General features: G+C 39.0%; 1 protein-coding gene across 3 annotated transcripts in view; it reads left to right on the top strand.

Moving 5' to 3' along the window:
• Positions 1 to 19,511, top strand: part of LOC124257184 (Golgi-associated plant pathogenesis-related protein 1-like) — a 158,596-nt gene that overhangs the window by 82,409 nt on the left and 56,676 nt on the right. The window contains exon 1 of one of the 3 annotated variants that reach the window (XM_046691208.1): positions 9,991 to 10,305. The exons of the other annotated variants lie outside the window; for them this stretch is intronic. Coding sequence (XP_046547164.1) covers positions 10,230 to 10,305 — 76 coding nt within the window. The 5' untranslated portion in view covers positions 9,991 to 10,229. Of the gene's footprint in view, positions 1 to 9,990; positions 10,306 to 19,511 lie in introns of those variants that run through there. 3 annotated transcript variants of the gene reach the window in all.

Here is a 19,511-nt window from a genome sequence, read left to right as displayed (position 1 = left end):
GTGCATATTTGGAATTTGGACCCAAGAGCATCGGATCCTGAACCAGACTGAGGAGGCAACTCAGCACAGCAAATTAAAGCTCCTCGACAGCATGACCAACAGCTCCCCGTTGCCTGTATCGAGAGTGTTTGATCATGGATAACGACATACGATGATTGCCAAAAGGTCAACGTCACGGAGCCGTGGTAAATTATAACCTTAAGCACATCTAAATAGGGCTACGACAGGCCCAGTCGATTAAGGAGACGACATTCGTTGCACCGAGTTGTGTAGCTCCAAGAACCTATGATCCTGCGTTCGTATTCATGGTCGCCGGGATTACTTTTGTGTTTGTCAGTGCTGTACCCATGCCCGTGCCCGTGGGTTTCACCAAAATGGTAGACATATAAATCCTGTGTTCATTTATCCTTGGGTATTCTTACCCAAGGGGTATCTTTACATTGGGCTAATTAAAATATATGCATACAAATTCGCCGTACCTCCTGAGTTCGCAAATGTGAAACAGCTCCTTGGATACATTTTCGTTACATCCTTGCATCAACAAAATCATGAATCGTGCTTGAAACAATTCCAACTAGTTCGCAGGTGCATTATTTTGAATAGTTCTTTATTTCAAGCTCGTACATTCATGCGATTTCTTTGTGACGTCATAGCTTTCATTCGAATTGTCCCAATTTTCAATAAATATTTATTCTTAAATAAATATGTTTATTTGAAGATTCACCATTTTGACACTAACCCATTCAAAACATTCAGTTATATCATTATTTTTCCGATGTGGCTATCAATACACTATTAAGACCAAAGTCCATTCCTTCTGGAATCTTATTATTTATTCTCATCGATCATATTGGAAATGATCCATGAATGATGAGTGTTTTAAAGGGGATTATCTGTTTGAGTAAGCATTTATTTATAAAACACTTGATTCCAAGAAATGGTCAAGAAGCATGAATCAAGTGTTTGCGGATCCATCAAGATCTGAGACAACAGATGGCGAAATGTCAGAGGGATATCTATCTCCTGTGATTCCGACATCCATTTTTGTAATTCTTATATCTTATGACGTAATATAAAGAATTATTCAAACATGTAAGAGACAGTTTCATGCAGGTTCAAAGATTCGTTCTTAATACGCCTTCCAATTACAATAAAATAAGAGAGCCGCCTCCTGGTATGCTTTATCTAGTCTATCACGCACGTTTGGTTCAATTTCCTAGCATGCACGTTTTTGAAGATTTTTTGTATATCTAAATCATTGGACAGGCTTAAAACAGATCTATTACAGAATTATTTAGTTTCAAAACAATGTGTTTCGCAATTTCTGTTATCAGGTGAGTGAAATATACTGAGGGAAACAAATAAGGGAACACCAGTTTATGGCAGTGTTCCTTTTTTTATTCTCAGATTTCCTCCCACAGCGTTATTCAAAGCTGGTGAAGAAAACTGGAAAATATTAAAGGAACGCTTAAATTGTCCTGTGTTCCTTTATTTGTTTCTCTCAGTATATGTTGTGTTTAGTGGTATTTAGGTCATATCATAACGTTACAGACTGATTAGGGAGGAAATCCCGACATTATGAAGATCTCAAATGTTTACCGCCTTTGTAGAACAACCCATGCCAAACCCAGAAATCGGATCATAGGATCTGGCAGGAACTCTGCAACGCCTTCTAAAGTCGCCCGTACTGAAAATAAAAGGACCCATCGGTTCTTAACGTTATTTGTACATATGGTATTAATAAATATACACATGCATTCAGCTTTGGCGCTGGCGACAAGCTGAAACTGAGAATGACCGAAAGCATTATCTATCATGTCCATATATCATGGCCCCGATGTTTGTTGTTTACTGTTCCAAATGAAGTATTGCAGTATCACTTTCAGGTTATCACTATCTGGTTATTAATATCAGGTTGTCACTATCTGGTTATTAATATCAGTTTATCACTGTCAGGTTATTAATATCAGTTTGTCACTATCAGGTTATTGATATCAGTTTATCACTGTCAGGTTATTAATATCAGTTGATCACTATCAGGTTATTAATATCAGTTTATCACTATCAGGTTATTAATATCACTTGATCACTATCAGGGTATTAATATTATACAATTATAGACTCTTGTCGAGGTCGATATCTGTTTTTATTGACCTGAGTAAAACAATATCGACCGAGCTTGCGAGGTCGATATTGTTTTTCTCAGGTCAATAAAAACAGATATCGACCTCTACAAGAGTCTATAATTGTTTTATTATATAATGAAAGAGAAACGGGTTTTAACATAAACTTTTAATACACACATTGTGCCATCTAACCGAGTGATCTGATTGGCTGAAAAGCGGGGGAAGCCCCTTCGTACGGGATTCCTTGTCTATTTTTAGTAACCCAAGTCAATATCGTAATTTATCAGAAAACTCAAGTCAATTTCGTGTTTTGTAGTCAATCATGTGACGGTATTTTGACCAATCGTGGTACAGGAAAAATACTACCTATATAATAACAGTTTATCACTATCAGGTTTATCACTATCAGGTCGTTGATTTCAGTTTGTCACTATATATCAGGTTATTAATATCAGTTTGTCACTATCAGGTTATTGATATCAGTTTATCACTATCAGGTTATTAATATCAGTTTGTCACTATCAGATTATCATATCATTATCACTATCAGTTTATCACTATCAGTTTATCACTATCAGGTTATTAATATCAGTTTATCACTATCAGGTTATTAATATCAGTTTATCACTATCAGGTTATTAATATCAGTTTATCACTATCAGGTTATTAATATCAGTTTATCACTATCAGGTTATTAATATCAGTTTATCACTATCAGGTTATTAATATCAGTTTATCACTATCAGGTTATTAATATCAGTTTATCACTATCAGGTTATTAATATCAGTTTATCACTATCAGGTTATTAATATCAGTTCATCAATATCTGGTTATTATTAATATCAGTTAGTCACTATCAGGTTATTAATATCAGTTTATCACTATCAGGTTCTTAATATCAATTTATCGCTATCAGGTTATTAATATCAGTTTATCACTATCAGGTTATTAATATCAGTTTATCACTATCAGGTTTACTATCATTTTGTTGATTTCAGTTTGTCACTATATATCAGGTTATTAATATCAGTTTATCACTATCAGGTTATCAATATCCGTTTATCACTATCTGGTTATTAATATCAGTTTATCACTATCTGGTTATTAACATCAGTTTATCAATATCAGGTTATTAATATCAGTTTATCACTCTCAGGTTATTGATATCAGTTCATCACTATCTGGTTATTAATATCAGTTAGTCACTATCTGGTTATTAATATCAGTTTATCACTATCAGGTTATTAATATCAGTTTATCACTATCAGGTTAACACTGTCAGGTTGTTAGTATCAGTTTATCACTATCAGGTTATTAATATCAGTTTATCACTATCAGGTTATTAATATCAGTTTATCACTATCAGGTTATTAATATCAGTTTATCACTATCAGGTTATTAATATCAGTTTATCACTATCAGGTTATTAATATCAGTGGGGCGGTGGGTAGCCTAGTGGTTAAGTTGTCTCGCTCGTCACGCCGAAGACCAGGGTTCAATTCCCCACATGGGCACAATATGTGAAGCCCATTTCTGGTGTCCCCGGTCGTGATATTGCTGAAATATTGCTAAAAGCGGCGTAAAACTAAACTAAAACTATTAATATCAGTTTATCACTATCAGGTTATTAATATCAGTTTATCACTATCAGGTTGTTAATATCAGTTTATCACTATCAGGTTGTTAATATCAGGTTATTAATATCAGTTTATCACTATCAGGTTATTAATATCAGTTTATCACTATCAGGTTGTTAATATCAGGTTATTAATATCAGTTTATCACTATCAGGTTATTAATATCACTTTGTCAATATCTGATATTAATATCACTTTGTCACTATCTGGTTATTAATATCACTTTGTCACTATCTGGTTTATCAATATCACTTTGTCACTATCTGGTTATTAATATCAGTTTATTACTATCAGGTTGTTAGTATCAGTTTATCACTATCAGGTTATCGATGTCCGTTTATCACCTTCAGGTTGTTAATATCAGTTTATCACTATCAGGTTGTTAGTATCAGTTGATCACTATCAGGTTGTTAATATCAGTTTATCACTATCAGGTTGTTAATATCAGGTTGTTAATATCACTTTGTCACTATCTGGTTATTAATATCAGTTTATCACTATCAGGTTGTTAGTATCAGTTTATCACCGTCAGGTTATCGATGTCCGTTTATCACCTTCAGGTTGTTAATATCAGTTTATCACTATCAGGTTGTTAGTATCAGTTTATCAATATCAGGTTATTAATATCAGTTTATCACTCTCAGGTTATTGATATCAGTTCATCACTATCTGGTTATTAATATCAGTTAGTCACTATCTGGTTATTAATATCAGTTTATCACTATCAGGTTATAAATATCAGTTTATCACTATCAGGTTAACACTGTCAGGTTGTTAGTATCAGTTTATCACTATCAGGTTATTAATATCAGTTTATCACTATCAGGTTATTAATATCAGTTTATCACTATCAGGTTATTAATATCAGTTATCACTATCAGGTTATTAATATCAGTGGGGCGGTGGGGTAGCCTAGTGGTTAAGTGTTCGCTCGTCACGCCGAAGACCAGGGTTCAATTCCCCACATGGGCACAATGTGTGAAGCCCATTTCTGGTGTCCCCGGTCGTGATATTGCTGAAATATTGCTAAAAGCGGCGTAAAACTAAACTAAAACTATTAATATCAGTTTATCACTATCAGGTTATTAATATCAGTTTATCACTATCAGGTTGTTAATATCAGTTTATCACTATCAGGTTGTTAATATCAGGTTATTAATATCAGTTTATCACTATCAGGTTATTAATATCAGTTTATCACTATCAGGTTGTTAATATCAGGTTATTAATATCAGTTTATCACTATCAGGTTATTAATATCACTTTGTCAATATCTGGTTATTAATATCACTTTGTCACTATCTGGTTATTAATATCACTTTGTCACTATCTGGTTATTAATATCACTTTGTCACTATCTGGTTATTAATATCAGTTTATCACTATCAGGTTGTTAGTATCAGTTTATCACTATCAGGTTATCGATGTCTGTTTATCACCTTCAGGTTGTTAATATCAGTTTATCACTATCAGGTTGTTAGTATCAGTTGATCACTATCAGGTTGTTAATATCAGTTTATCACTATCAGGTTGTTAATATCAGGTTATTAATATCAGTTTATCACTATCTGGTTATTAATATCAGTTTATCACTATCAGGTTGTTAGTATCAGTTTATCACTATCAGGTTATCGATGTCTGTTTATCACCTTCAGGTTGTTAATATCAGTTTATCACTATCAGGTTGTTAGTATCAGTTGATCACTATCAGGTTGTTAATATCAGTTTATCACTATCTGGTTATTAATATCAGTTTATCACTATCAGGTTGTTAGTATCAGTTTATCACTATCAGGTTATCGATGTCTGTTTATCACCTTCAGGTTGTTAGTATCAGTTTGTCACTATCAGGTTATTAATATCTGGTTGTCACTATCAGGTTGTCATATAAGTTGGTCACTATCAGGTCGTCACTATCAGTTTGTCACTATCAGGTCGTCACTATCAGTTTATCACTATCAGGTTGTCACTATCAGGTCGTCACTATCAGGTTGTCACTATCACGTCATCACTATCAGGTCGTCACTATCAGATCGTCACTATCTGCTTGTCACTATCACGTCATCACTATCAGGTCGTCACTATCACGTCGTCACTATCAGGTTGTCACTATCACGTCATCACTATCAGGTCATCACTATCAGGTCATCACTATCATCACTATCAGGTCGTCGTCACTATCACGTCGTCACTATCAGGTCGTCACTATCAGGTCGTCACTATCACGTCATCGTCACTATCAGGTCGTCACTATCAGGTCGTCACTATCACGTCATCACTATCAGGTCGTCACTATCACGTCATCACTATCAGGTCGTCACTATCACGTCATCACTATCAGGTCGTCCACTATCAGGTCGTCACTATCAGGTCGTCACTATCACGTCATCACTATCAGGTCGTCACTATCACGTCATCACTATCACGTCGTCCACTATCACGTCGTCACTATCAGGTCGTCACTATCACGTCATCACTATCACGTCGTCACTATCAGGTCGTCACTATCACGTCATCACTATCAGGTCGTCACTATCACGTCGTCACTATCAGGTCGTCACTATCACGTCGTCACTATCAGGTCGTCACTATCACGTCATCACTATCAGGTCGTCACTATCACGTCATCATTATCAGGTCGTCCACTATCAGGTGGTCACTATCAGGTCGTCACTATCAGGTTGTCACTATCACGTCATCACTATCATCACTACGTCGTCACTATCAGGTCGTCACTATCACGTCACTAACGTCATCACGTCGTCACTATCACGTCACTATCCGTTATCACTATCAGGTCGTCCACTATCAGGTGGTCAGGTCATCATCACGTCGTCACTATCAGGTTGTCACGTCATCACTATCACATCGTCACTATCACGTCGTCACTATCACGTCGTCACCATCAGGTCGTCACTATCACGTCGTCACTTTCAGGTCGTCACCATCACATCGTCACTATCAGGTCGTCACTATGACGTCATCACCAACTGTGATCTGATCTGGGCAATGATATGTTCAACAGTGTATTTCAGGATTTTCCAGTCCAGTGGTCAAAGTAAACCACTGATCGCCAATTCGCGCTGTTCTGACAAACGCTATATATCTAGCCAAATCTACATTGCAGTATATACTGTCTTTAATTTTGCAGTATTATTGTTTCATTTATTTCTACCTTTACAATTTCCCTCAAAAGATGTGTCATTAAGTACACTCAAACAACACTGTTACCACAACATGCCCATGGCGGGTTGCTGAGAATGTAGGCTTCGAGGGGTGTTTTATCATTTTACCAATAAAACAGTTCTTCTTTTGTTACATTGATCATTCTGATTTTTTTCACATATGTTATTCTGTAGTTATGGCAACGCAGTCGATCGACTATAACAAAGAAAAAGTAATATGTGAAATTCAAACTCTCAAAAGATTGTTCAATTTAGAAAGAATAATCTTCATTGTTTGGAAAAAGAATACTCCGTCAAGTTCCCTTCAACAAGAATAACAACGACTGTCACACTCCTGCATAATATATACCTCGTCAATACCTGTACACAGATGAATGTAAGTCAATATAGAATTCCCACTGAGCAGTTGCAATGGCGTCCCACGGCGGTATATTTTTAATAACTGTTCGGAAACCTGGGTGATTCAAACAACCTGTGAAATTATGGCTTTGATTCAGTGATTTGATTAATAAGACGGTAGACGGTGGATCTTAGATCGTTAAATTATCTCAGTCAATACGGGACGATGTATTTACGCCACACTCAGCAATATTCCAGCTATATGGCGGCGGACGGTAAATAATCGAGTCTGAACCAAACAATCCAGTGATCAATTATATGAACATCGATCTACGCAGTTGGGATACGATGACATGTGTCAAACAAGTCAGCGAGTCGCCTCTTATGACAAGACTGGGTTGCTGAAGATCAATTCTAACCCCAAACCTCATGGGTACACGACGTTGGGTTTGCCGAGGTGTGTGTTACTTACAGCGAGGATACGTATTCGCCCAGTGCCCCAAAGCGGATTTACCATTAAAACCTACTAAACTTCTATACGCGCCTACGAATGAGTATAGTTTTACGCACTATCAGCAATATTGCTACAAGATCACGGTATGAGGTACCAAGAAATGTATACACTTACATACTTATTGAAAGTAGCAGCTGTGTTTCACATTTTACTGAAGGTAGCAGCTGTGTTTCACATTTTACAGAAGGTAGCAGCTGTTTCACATTTTACCGAAGGTAGCAGCTGTGTTTCACATTTTACAGAAGGTAGCAGCTGTGTTTCACATTTTACTGAAGGTAGCAGCTGTGTTTCACATTTTACTGAAGGTAGCAGCTGTGTTTCACATTTTGCTGAAAGTAGCAGCTATGTTTCACATTTTGCTGAGGGTAGCAGCTGTTTCACATTTTGCTGAAGGTAGCAGCTGTGTTTCACATTTTACTGAAGGTAGCAGCTGTGTTTCACATTTTACAGAAGGTAGCAGCTGTGTTTCACATTTTACAGAAGGTAGCAGCTGTGTTTCACATTTTACAGAAGGTAGCAGCTGTGTTTCACATTTTACTGAAGGTAGCAGCTGTGTTTCACATTTTACTGAAGGTAGCAGCTGTGTTTCACATTTTACTGAAGGTAGCAGCTGTGTTTCACATTTTTCTGAAAGTAGCAGCTGTGTTTCACATTTTGCTGAGGGTAGCAGCTGGTTCACATTTTGCTGAAGGTAGCAGCTGTGTTTCACATTTTACTGAAGGTAGCAGCTGTGTTTCACATTTTACTGAAGGTGGCAGCTGTGTTTCACATTTTGCTGAAGGTAGCAGTTATGTTTCACATTTTGCTGAAGGTAGCAACTGTGTTTCACATTTTGCTGAAGCTGTGTTTTACTGAAGGTACAGAATAGTCTTGCTGATGATGGCGGAATTATTTTGCCTTTATTGAACGTGATTGCCTCGTTTCACATTTTACTGACGGTATACCTCTGTTTCACATTTTACTGAATGTTTGAAATAATGTCTGACTGCTGTTCACAGTAAGGCTGATCAACAATCTCCACAAAGCGAAAATAAAAAAACCGAAACAACGGTACATGAAGGAACTCACTGATTGGAGAAATGACTGTTGCCACTAAGCCGCCAATGTCTATGGGATTTGATGAGTCGCTTCCGCTATGGGCGTTATTCAGCATTGTGCCAGAAAGTCGACATATTGATGTAGACATCTGATTCATTAGCTTGACCCAAATACACGAACATCGCCGCCAAGGACCTGATTAATGTCTTACCGTGCCTCGGTTGTCTTGTCCGTTGGCAAACAACGAGCAGTTAAGTAAATAAAAGTGATAAGATTAGGGACCAAGTTAATGATATTATCGAGTAGAGATCAACAGCTACTGTTAAAAAAAAGGCCAGTTCGGATCTAATTTGGGAGATCCCTGACCTATGATGCCGACATATTTGACGCAATGTGACGTGAATTGACTTCAAATTAGACTCTATACGTCACGTCTAGTACATCCAGACTAATATTTCGGGTTCATAGTCTAAGTTAAGACAGTGTTTACGTTTAATCGTTGATGTAGAATGTGGTGTGGTGCATAGCAATTCTTTGCGCCTTGCCTCCCTTACACGTGTCAGGATCCGCTGCTCGTAGATTCGAACCCCAGGTGTTAAAACACTTTTACGAACCGCAACACTTCACGGTTTTGACTTTCTTTCTTTTTTGAGGCTGGTATGATATTTGAGGTGTTTTTAAACTCAATTTTGAACATTTCACGGTCCAAAGAACTTGCCGTAGGTTTTATAAAACATTTAATTTATAGTCCTGGCTGCCTTTTCGTTAATTGCGTTTATCATTATTCCCAAACCCCTCATTCATTGAAACACATTGTCTAACACAAAAATCGATAACGCTATTATTCCGATTGTATCGATTTGTTTTTCACTAAGTTATGCTATATCTATGGGCCAGGAAATCGATATTCTGACTCGCTTCACTGACAGTGCACATTGGGACATTAACCCTTTCTAAACACCAGAATTCATTTTGAAATATTAATTAAAAAACTTCATTCGTTTACACTGTATCGGGGTACGTGGCACTTTATCCTCGTCTCGTTGAAAATAGAAAGTGGTTGTGGTTAATTGCGATTGTTGTCAACATTATTGATCTGCTGTGTGCGAGACAGCTGTTACAGCTGCAGTGGTTAACATACGGGTCGTAGCGTTAAAGAGGCGCATGTAATGTTTCTGGAATATCCTTGACAAGAGAAGATGGTCGATGATCACATGATAATATTGTGCTTGAAGATGTTCAAATTCTCAAGCACGACGTTAAACCCAATTTCACCTCACCTCACTTGAAGATCTTCAAGATATGGTGATCAGTTCCGGATATATCTACGTACCCTAATATTCGATATCACCTAGATATCACTCACGGGCATTTAGTTCAAGGATTAAGATGAATATCGTCAGCAGCCTATGGAGCTACATCCCGGGGGTGGCGTGGATGGGTGGGCGTGGCCGAAGTGATGAAGGTGAGATTATAGCCGGTTTGTGAAATGAACAAGGTTCGAGTGAGACGGATTTCATCAACATGAAACACGTGTCACGATTTATCGATTTATAATCTGGGCAGGTATCTGATTTGTTTTCAGGGGACATTTTATTTGTTGTCGATTGAACGTTTACCGTTAGAATTTGATATCAACACCAATAGCGGCTTGGAATTATCGTGTACATGGTTCGAACTGAATGGCAGTCATGTACTGTTATGTTACTCGATACTGTTGACGTGAAAACACAATATGTATATAATTGCATATATTCGTAGAGCGGGCGTAATCGAATGCAAGTTTATTTCCCATAATCGCCGTGATGAATGATTCAGTCCAGTCGGTAGGGTAGCTCAGAGGTTCAAGAGTTTGTTCGTCACACGAAAAGTCCTGGTTCGATTCCGAGCGTCAAATACAAGTTTATTTTCCCGCCCTGAGACTTTCTTCATTTTCCGAAGCTGTGGAAATGCCACATTTTCTAGACTTGCGTCGGAGTTCTTGGATATATTTGCTTCAGGGTCTGTATGACAGACTAATATAATACTTACTCCGAGACTCATCCCTTCTTGTCAACACTACCACGGCAAAGACAGAATGATATTTGGGGTAGGGAAACTTTCAGAGCGCCCCACAGTTACCAGGGTTTTGCTGATCATGGGTTCGAATCCCTATGCCACACCGATTACAAGCCTTTGTTTATACATCGCTCTAAGTGCCACCAAACCGCCCCCTCTCTATCAGCAGCAACACTGAGACTTTCCTGCCACCGGTTCGGCAGGATATGCTCACCGTTTCACGGACACCCGGTGTCATCACTTCGTTTATAGTGGTTCATAAACACATGCTCATGATATAGTCGGAATTGTACTATTAAATCTGCTTTCGGCAGAGATTGCTTATGGGTGTGAAAAAGGGTTTTGTTGCTTATATTCGAGGTAGGTAGGTAGGTAGGTAGGTAAGGTTTTAGGTAGTGGTGGTCCGATTAATTGAAATAATCGAAGATTGGTCGCAGTGACTAAACGACCAAGCAATCGATCATGTTTTCCCGTAATTGAACACAAACAATTCTAGAACACTTGTTTTCATTAACAGTATTTTTCACTAGGTTGGTTTTGTCTGTTACATTTCATAAGCACTACAAGCTCGTTCCAAGTCATGATTGAATTTATCTTAAAGACTCTAAGAAATTTATGTTCCTCCATACAAGTCACCCTTTAAAGATGTGAAAAACAACAACAAAGAACAACGTGTTTTTTTCCTTATTTTCTTGTGCATTAACACATTTCATAAATGACGCTAACCAATTATTTTCGATGATTGATCGGTTGTAATGAACCAATCATCAATTATGAGATTTTAACCAATTCCCAACACTAGTTTTAGGGCGACCTTGGGCTTCAAAAGGCCTATATGCGCCCAACACTTAACAAACTGTTATATTTATGTTCAGTTAAATTATGTCATACTTTCCAGTTTTAACGAGGAAGTCTAAAACAGCTCTTTGTATGCAACCATACATTAAATTATCGCCAAGTATTGTGTTCATTGTAAAAATGTTTTAGGTTTTGTTAAGCACAGTTTCTTTAAGTCTCATATTCAATTCGCTTTGTAGAGTCACGCCCCTTGGATTCCTTGGTTCAGATCTTTCGCCTCACCTCAAATTTATAAGCCTTGACTTAGCGTAACACCCTCGTTGGGGGCTTCTTCGTACATCAAGGACTGACTGACTGAGTTTGGTTTTACGCCGCTTTTAGCAATATTCCAGCAACATCACGGCGGGGAACAAGGACAGTGAACATCCGGGTTAGAATTGTTCTTCAGCAACCCATTCTCGTCGTAAGAGGCGACAACGGGATCGGGTGGTCAGGCTCGCGGACTTGGTTGACACATGTCAACGTATCCCAACTGATACATGCTCATGATGTTGATCACTGGAGTGTCTGATCCAGACTCGATTATTCACAAAACTTCACCATGTAGCTGGAATATTGCTGAGTGCGGCGTTAACAAACAAACAAACAAACAAACAAACAAACAAACAAACAAACCCCCACCAAGGTTGCAGGATGCGATGGGGATGATTATTGCTAAAAATGGTGTTTAACCAGATTACTTACACACAATCAGGTCAGCTAACAGCACAGAATCAAATTTAGGTATATAGGTGTAACAGTTACATCGATTGTACACCATTGGTGAGAACCTGGTTACATTAGACTTCACCGTGGTAGAAAGCAGAAGCAGAATTGATGTGACTAGTCAAACTATTTATCATTTTCTCATTATTTTCGAAAGCCTGGTGAAAGGATTTACGTTCGAGCGACAAGTAATTAATCTAGTTTTCACCTGTAGGACACCCTTTGTGCGTAATCAATGTCTTTCATAAAATTTACGAACTGGTTTTGTACCGATCAGAGGGTGAGTTGAGGGTAGCACTGACTGCTGCGGTTGTTGCTAGGCGCCTTAACTGTATCCAGAGTGATACTCAGGTTTCCTCGTTGTCACGATGCAATATCAATAATCGTTTAGCTTTCATGAAAAGTTGTTTCGTTGCCATGGCGCTCAGAGTCTAGGCGAGACATGCATTTATCCATTTATAACTTTTTTCGTATTTATGTGACACAATTGAGTTTTGTTAATAATACTTCGAGTAGGCCGTTGAAATCAGTATGTGGAGTACATGTAAGCGGTCCGCAAAATGATATCACAAGGCTTCAAAGTCGCGCCTGTGGTCAAGAGTTTGGTCATGATGATCTTGCGCAAATCTCACTGAAAATTTGTCAAGGCATGGTGTGGCTTATGTCGATCATGTGCATAAGGGCCTCATGTGCATATGGGCCTCGTTAAAGAAATTGCCAAGGCGTGCGTTTTATGTGCATGCATTGCTGCTATTGCACGTCCAAACCGTATAGGGTCTGTAAGTCTCGCGAGGTGGTACTTCCGGAACCAAGCTGGTTCCGGCTCCCTTTTGTGCGCGCGTCAACTTGCGATATGCGAGACGGGGCCCAGCTTACCTCCTGTACCAGATTTCCGGTGACAAGCGTATATTCAAGAACCAGTTCTGGTTCCAAATTACGCGACCGCCAAATATTACTTTACTAGACCGAACCAAGAGTGCACCCATGCCTGGCTGTCACAGCTGTTGACAGTTGTAATAGTTGGCTAATTTGAGGATGAACCGGAAGCTGGCAGGAGTAATGGAGGCAAAGAACGATTTGACATGCCACAAGTTTCGCTTAAAATGTTGAATTAAATATATTATACGTGAGTAATCATTAAATATGAGGTTGGAAATCTGAGAGCACAACTCTATGAGGAAATGGGTGTCTATCTTTGATGATGGCGATATGTTATTTTGATATTAAAAATATTTTTCGAACCGAAGCGAGGGAAGCACGTTGCCAACCTTTGCTAGCTTCACTCGCATATTAGAAGACTGGTCATTTTCTCTTTGTTGTGCAACCCTATTTGCGCTACAATTTGACTGTGCTTGGTGCGATTAGTGTCTGATCCCCAGGGAGTTGGGATTGAACAATACGATGTGCCGTTGAGATTTACATCCCATGATCGAGGGAAAAAGAAAGCGCTTTGAGCATGCATGTAGATGGCATGGACTATAGCGCTACATAAATACTCATATAATAATATCATGGTACATACAGGTACAATGTATAACAGTTGAAACATTGTTGCTCAACGTACACCACTTCTCCATAACACGGGGCGGTGGGGTAGCCTAGTGGTTAAAGCGTTCGCTCGTCACGCCGTAGGCCCGGGTTCGATTCCCCACATGGGTACAATGTGTGAAGCCCATTTCTGGTGCCCCCGCCGTGATATTGCTGGAATATTGCTAAAAGCGGCCTAAAAATAAACTCAGATAATTCGCTCCCAATAACACGATAAAATTGAAAAATGTTATTGTCCTGTAAGTACACTTAAACAGATCCAATATATTCAGTTATATTCGATTTTACTGATGTTTGAATGTATATGTATATATAAATGTGATTCTCGTTATCTTGAATGAAAGCAAGTCCCCAATAGTGAATATATTCACAAAACTCAATAGCATTCTTCCAATCAAATCATTTTAATATGTTCTGTACATTTGAGAGCATAGAAACTCTTTCTCATAAACCCAAACTGGATAAATATTTTGTTTTAAAGTAGCCATTTGCAGACTGTTTATATGCAGAGGTGGAACAGCCTTGCATTTTGATTTAAACCACTTTAAATCGGGACGCTTGTAATTGATGCCGTGAGATCATGAGTTGTTATTAACCAGGCACAGACACGGAAATCCCTATCAAACTGTTTTGTTTCATCTGAAATACATGACAGGCTAGTTTAAGCTTTCCATTTCACATCAGATCCGAGAAGATCCGGGTTAGAATAAACCTGCAGCAACCCATGCTGAGGGGACGCGAGTAACGGGATCGGGTGGTCTGACTCGCTGACTTGGTTGAAACATGTAGGCGGTTTCCCATAGGAGTGAGTGAATGAGTTTATTTTTACGCCGCACTCAGCAATATTCCAGCTATATGGCGGCGGTCTGTAAATAATCGAGTCTGGACCAGACAATCCAGTGATCAGCAGCAATGAGCATCGATCTACGCAATTGGGAACCGATGACATGTGTCAACCAAGTCAGCGAGTCTGACCACCCGATCCCGTTAGTCGCCTCTTACGAGGAATAGATCGTAGTTCATAATGTCAATCACTCGATATTCTGGTCCAGATTCGACTACTTGCACGTCATTCAGCAGGAATATTGCTGAGTTATGCGTAATACAACAAACATTTCACATTAAATCATTACAAGACTATTATTATTTTTTTAGAAGCATCAACGACTTCGGTTGGGGTGTTTTCTAGGAAAATTATTGGACATTATTTTACAATTTGATGTTCAAACAAGCAATAATGCAATTGTTGAAATTTACAGATCGATATCTAAGTGAAACGAACTTGACGTCCACGACAATATTGATGTTTTCGGGAGGAAATTGCTTTGACTGAGAGCAGACGCTACTAGATTTGGCTAAGGTCCCTTCAAATTTAATTTCAATTCAAATCCAACTCTAAATTAAACTCCATGTGGATGCGTGACCTTTAAAGCAAGGTACAAAATGGAGGCTTAGCACCGAGAGTGGTGCTCGAGAAAATACACGAAAAATTGTATTTGATCCAACGAAAGTCATTTGGTTTAAAGGATTCGTTTACCGAGAGACCCCCCAGAAAGGAACCTTCTGTGCAGAATAGCTGACGTTAAATATTTGTAAATGTTGTCAAGTTCGAAGACAAATGGGATAACAGGATGGGTAGACTAGTTTATTCTGTTTATTCTTTATTTATTCTGTCTGCAAACCCCACATATTCATCCAAATCCATTTTATAGTCGGTGGGGTAGCCTTATGGTTAAAGCGTTCGTTCGTCACGCCGAAGGCCGGTTTCGATTCTTGCATGGGTGCAGTGTGTGAAGCCCATTTCTGGTGTCTCCCATCGTGATATTGCTGCAATATTGCTAAAAGCAGCGTAAATCTCGACTCACTCGGTCATTGAAATCATGTACGGATCCCAATTAAATGCACCGTGAACACATTTGTATCTGTCGGGTAGCCTAGTGGTTAAAGCGTTCGCTCGTCACGCCCAACACCCAGGTTCCATTCCATACATAGTTACAATGTGTGGAGAGTTTTTCGGTGTCCCTTTCCACGATATTGCTGGAATATTGCTAAACTTGCTTAAAGGCGTACTAACTCACTCTAATACCCAGCCACTGATACAGACAGACGTTGAGTCTCACCCCACCTTTATCTGTCTGTTGATGACGTTAACACTGAACAGAAACTACTGCCTCTTGGCTGGCATTTGTGCGGAAGCTTTTAGGTGCCATCTTTATTTTCAAATTTGAAGACCAACTTGAAATTTCATGATAACTAAACACCTACTTCGGAATGTATTTGTTTTATTATTTTATTGCATAAACATATAATTTCATCTTACATACCTTGCAATTTCATCTTACAACTTAGTATGTTGAAATTCCAACTTATATACCCTGATATGCCAACTTGGTATTTGGAAATTATAAAATATAATTAAAACATGACCCTGAAAGTGTTTTGACCAAATACAGCTTGTTGTGTTTAACCTAAAACAGAATTAAATGCGACCTGTCAGTGTTCGATAGTATCCGACAGAATCACGGACTTGGACGATGCAATCCTGTAGGTACGCGCGCTGTTTCTGTGAACGTGTTATTCCATCAGTTCTTGTCCCTGTAGTTTAACGGTTGTCCAGACTGTCTATCAGGTAGTCCCGCTTGAAAATCTCTTTGGGGTAAATGTGTCTATTTCATGCCGAAGATTCTCGGGTCTTGCCGGAAATTACCGACTCGAAAGGAACCCAATACGGGCCCCTTTCCACAACGCTCTCCCAGCGCTTTAGCATAGTCTCATGCAGTCTGACAATCGTAGCATACATATTCCTTCGAGGAACGGGGGAAGGTTTACGCTGAAATTAGAATAATTGTCACGTACTATCCAGAAGTTGCCAAGTCCGACATGGCTCGAAAATCCTCGGAATATAAATGTCTGGCGAACAGAATCACACAGTATCAAGGGTGCATTTTAGGCCTCTTTTTTCCCCGGCATCCCAAACCAGACAATAGAATGTAAATAATTAGAAAACTGCATGTTTGGTGTTTCGTGTAATCTTTCTGAGCGACAACCTATAAATATTCAAAAGGCGCCAAACCAGTGGTTGATGTTAGGAACATTGATCCGGTTCCAATAATGATGGTGGAATCAACTTGGTCATACATCGATACTATCCGATCCTCTTAAAATACCAGCGGGATGGTAGTTCATATTCTCCCCACGAATCCCCTAGGTATGTGAGTGAGTGAGTGAGATTCCTTCAGTGTAATGTGGGAGGCTATTAATCGGTAGAGCCAACGTTGAGGGATATGGCGGTGGCAGAATAAGACTGACTGACTGAGTTTGGTTTTACGCCGCTTTTAGCAATATTCCAGCAACATCACGGCGGGGACACCAGAAATGGGCTTCACACATTGTACCCATGTGGGGATTCGAACCCGCGTCTTCGGCGTGACGAGCCAACGCTTTAACCACTAAGCTACCCCACCGCCCCGGCAGAATAAGAAACATCATCAGGGTCACATGGGATTCGAACCGATGATCGCACATATAAATCTCTGTCACTCCCACGGGACACAACTCTGTCCATCTTTCCTATCAGGTTGATCGACGTGGCGATAAAGTTTATTTATTCTTTTGGTATACTCTCAATCAAAGGTTTTTCACATAATAATGTAAGCAAGTTTTCTTACAAAGAAAATACAGTTAACATCAAACACACTGTTCAGCGGAAGAAACACTTTCAAGCTTCAAGCCTTTTCATACTTAAAGACCATTTTTTGGAGTTCAGTATCAACACTTCAATGAGGAAACCATTCTATATACATGGAACTTCAGTCCCAGGAGGGTCCTTGTTCTGCGCGGCTTCTGGCTCGCGGCGTTCCGTCTACAAGTGGGATTTACTGCTAGTTATCGTAAATATTTTCAACAAAAATCAAAATCTCATAAATTGCCACTCGTTCTCCTTTGATAAGACAGCCCCGTGCGTTATTGGACGCCGTCTATTTGCTTTTATACGGCCGCGTATCGATTCGATTCAATACGGCATTTGAAGACCCCGGGCTGGGTCGCGGTGACCCAGATCGTGTTGACCGTTTTCGCTGGGGTGATCTCCGTCCATTGAAAGCCAGATTCATGACAGTCTACAAATCAGAATGAGGCTTTTATATCCCATGAAGATTGGAATGAAATGTTCATTGTTTGGCTATGGACACAGCCCTGTCTTTGTAGCAGTGCGTCGTATTTTCCATTTGGAGTTGGTGTTCGATGTTGTCAATGTCACTTTCACCGTCATTAGATTCGTAAGCAGCGTCATTACCACTGTCATCGCGAGGCTCAGAGGATGTCGGTGTCAACACGAGTACCGCCATTAGCATCAATACACATCGACAGGGGTTTCTGAGGGGCATGATTACTACCATCCTCACCACTAGCAACACATCATCATCATCATCATCATCACAACAATCACCATCTTCACTACTACAATCACCACCACCATCATAATTATCACTTCAATCATCATAATCATCATTTCAATCATCATCATCATCATCATCATCATCATCATCATCACTACAATCACCACCACCATCATCATAATCATCACTTCAATCATCATCATCACAGCAATTATCATCATCATCATCATCATCATCATCATCATCATCATCATCATCATCACTACAATCACCACCACCATCATCATCATCATCATCACTACAATCACCACCACCATCATCATAATCATCACTTCAATCATCATCATCAACAATTATCATCATCATCATCATCATCATCACTACAATCACCACCATCATCATCATCATCACCATCATCACAATCAATCATCATCATCATCATCATCATCACAACAATTATCATCATCATCATCATCATCATCACCAATCAATCACCACCATCATCATCATCATCATTACTACAATCACAATCATCATCATCATCATCATTACTACAATCACAATCATCATCATCATCATCATCACTACAATCACAATTATCATCATCAAACTGTATCTGAGATTTCTGGACGAAGATGCTACATTCGTGACGTTTGTAATGACACAGCAGCTGTTCGTCAACCGAGGTGTGCATTTTGTAGCTCCAACCTGAATGAATATGAAGAGTATATACAAATGTACCTGAAATGCCCGCCAGTGTTTTAGACTGAATGTTTTCATATTTTAAACCTGTGTCATACATGTGGAGTATACATGAAATAGACAACTTTATACAAAAACCCATAAACCTCCGCTACAAACATATCGTCTTCACAACAAGATCGACAGCAGGATTATGCTACTACTAGTGCCAATACTACCTTTAATGTTAATTCTGCTACTACTGGTACTACCACTACTAATAATATTAAACTAATTAAACCCTATATGACAACTTAATTTAACGGCGCTAAATTCCACACACTGTGAAAAAACTTCTACAGTTAGCCTATAGTGTGTGTTTTCTTCGATGAAAGGTTCGTTGAAAGAGTTCAATGAAGAGATG

The sequence above is a fragment of the Haliotis rubra genome, unplaced genomic scaffold (genome assembly GCF_003918875.1).
Source record: "Haliotis rubra isolate DU_JTF1 unplaced genomic scaffold, ASM391887v1 Scf117, whole genome shotgun sequence".
NCBI lineage: Eukaryota > Metazoa > Mollusca > Gastropoda > Lepetellida > Haliotidae > Haliotis > Haliotis rubra.
Note: the sequence above shows the minus strand (reverse complement) of the source record. Positions and strands in the feature narration are given on the sequence as shown.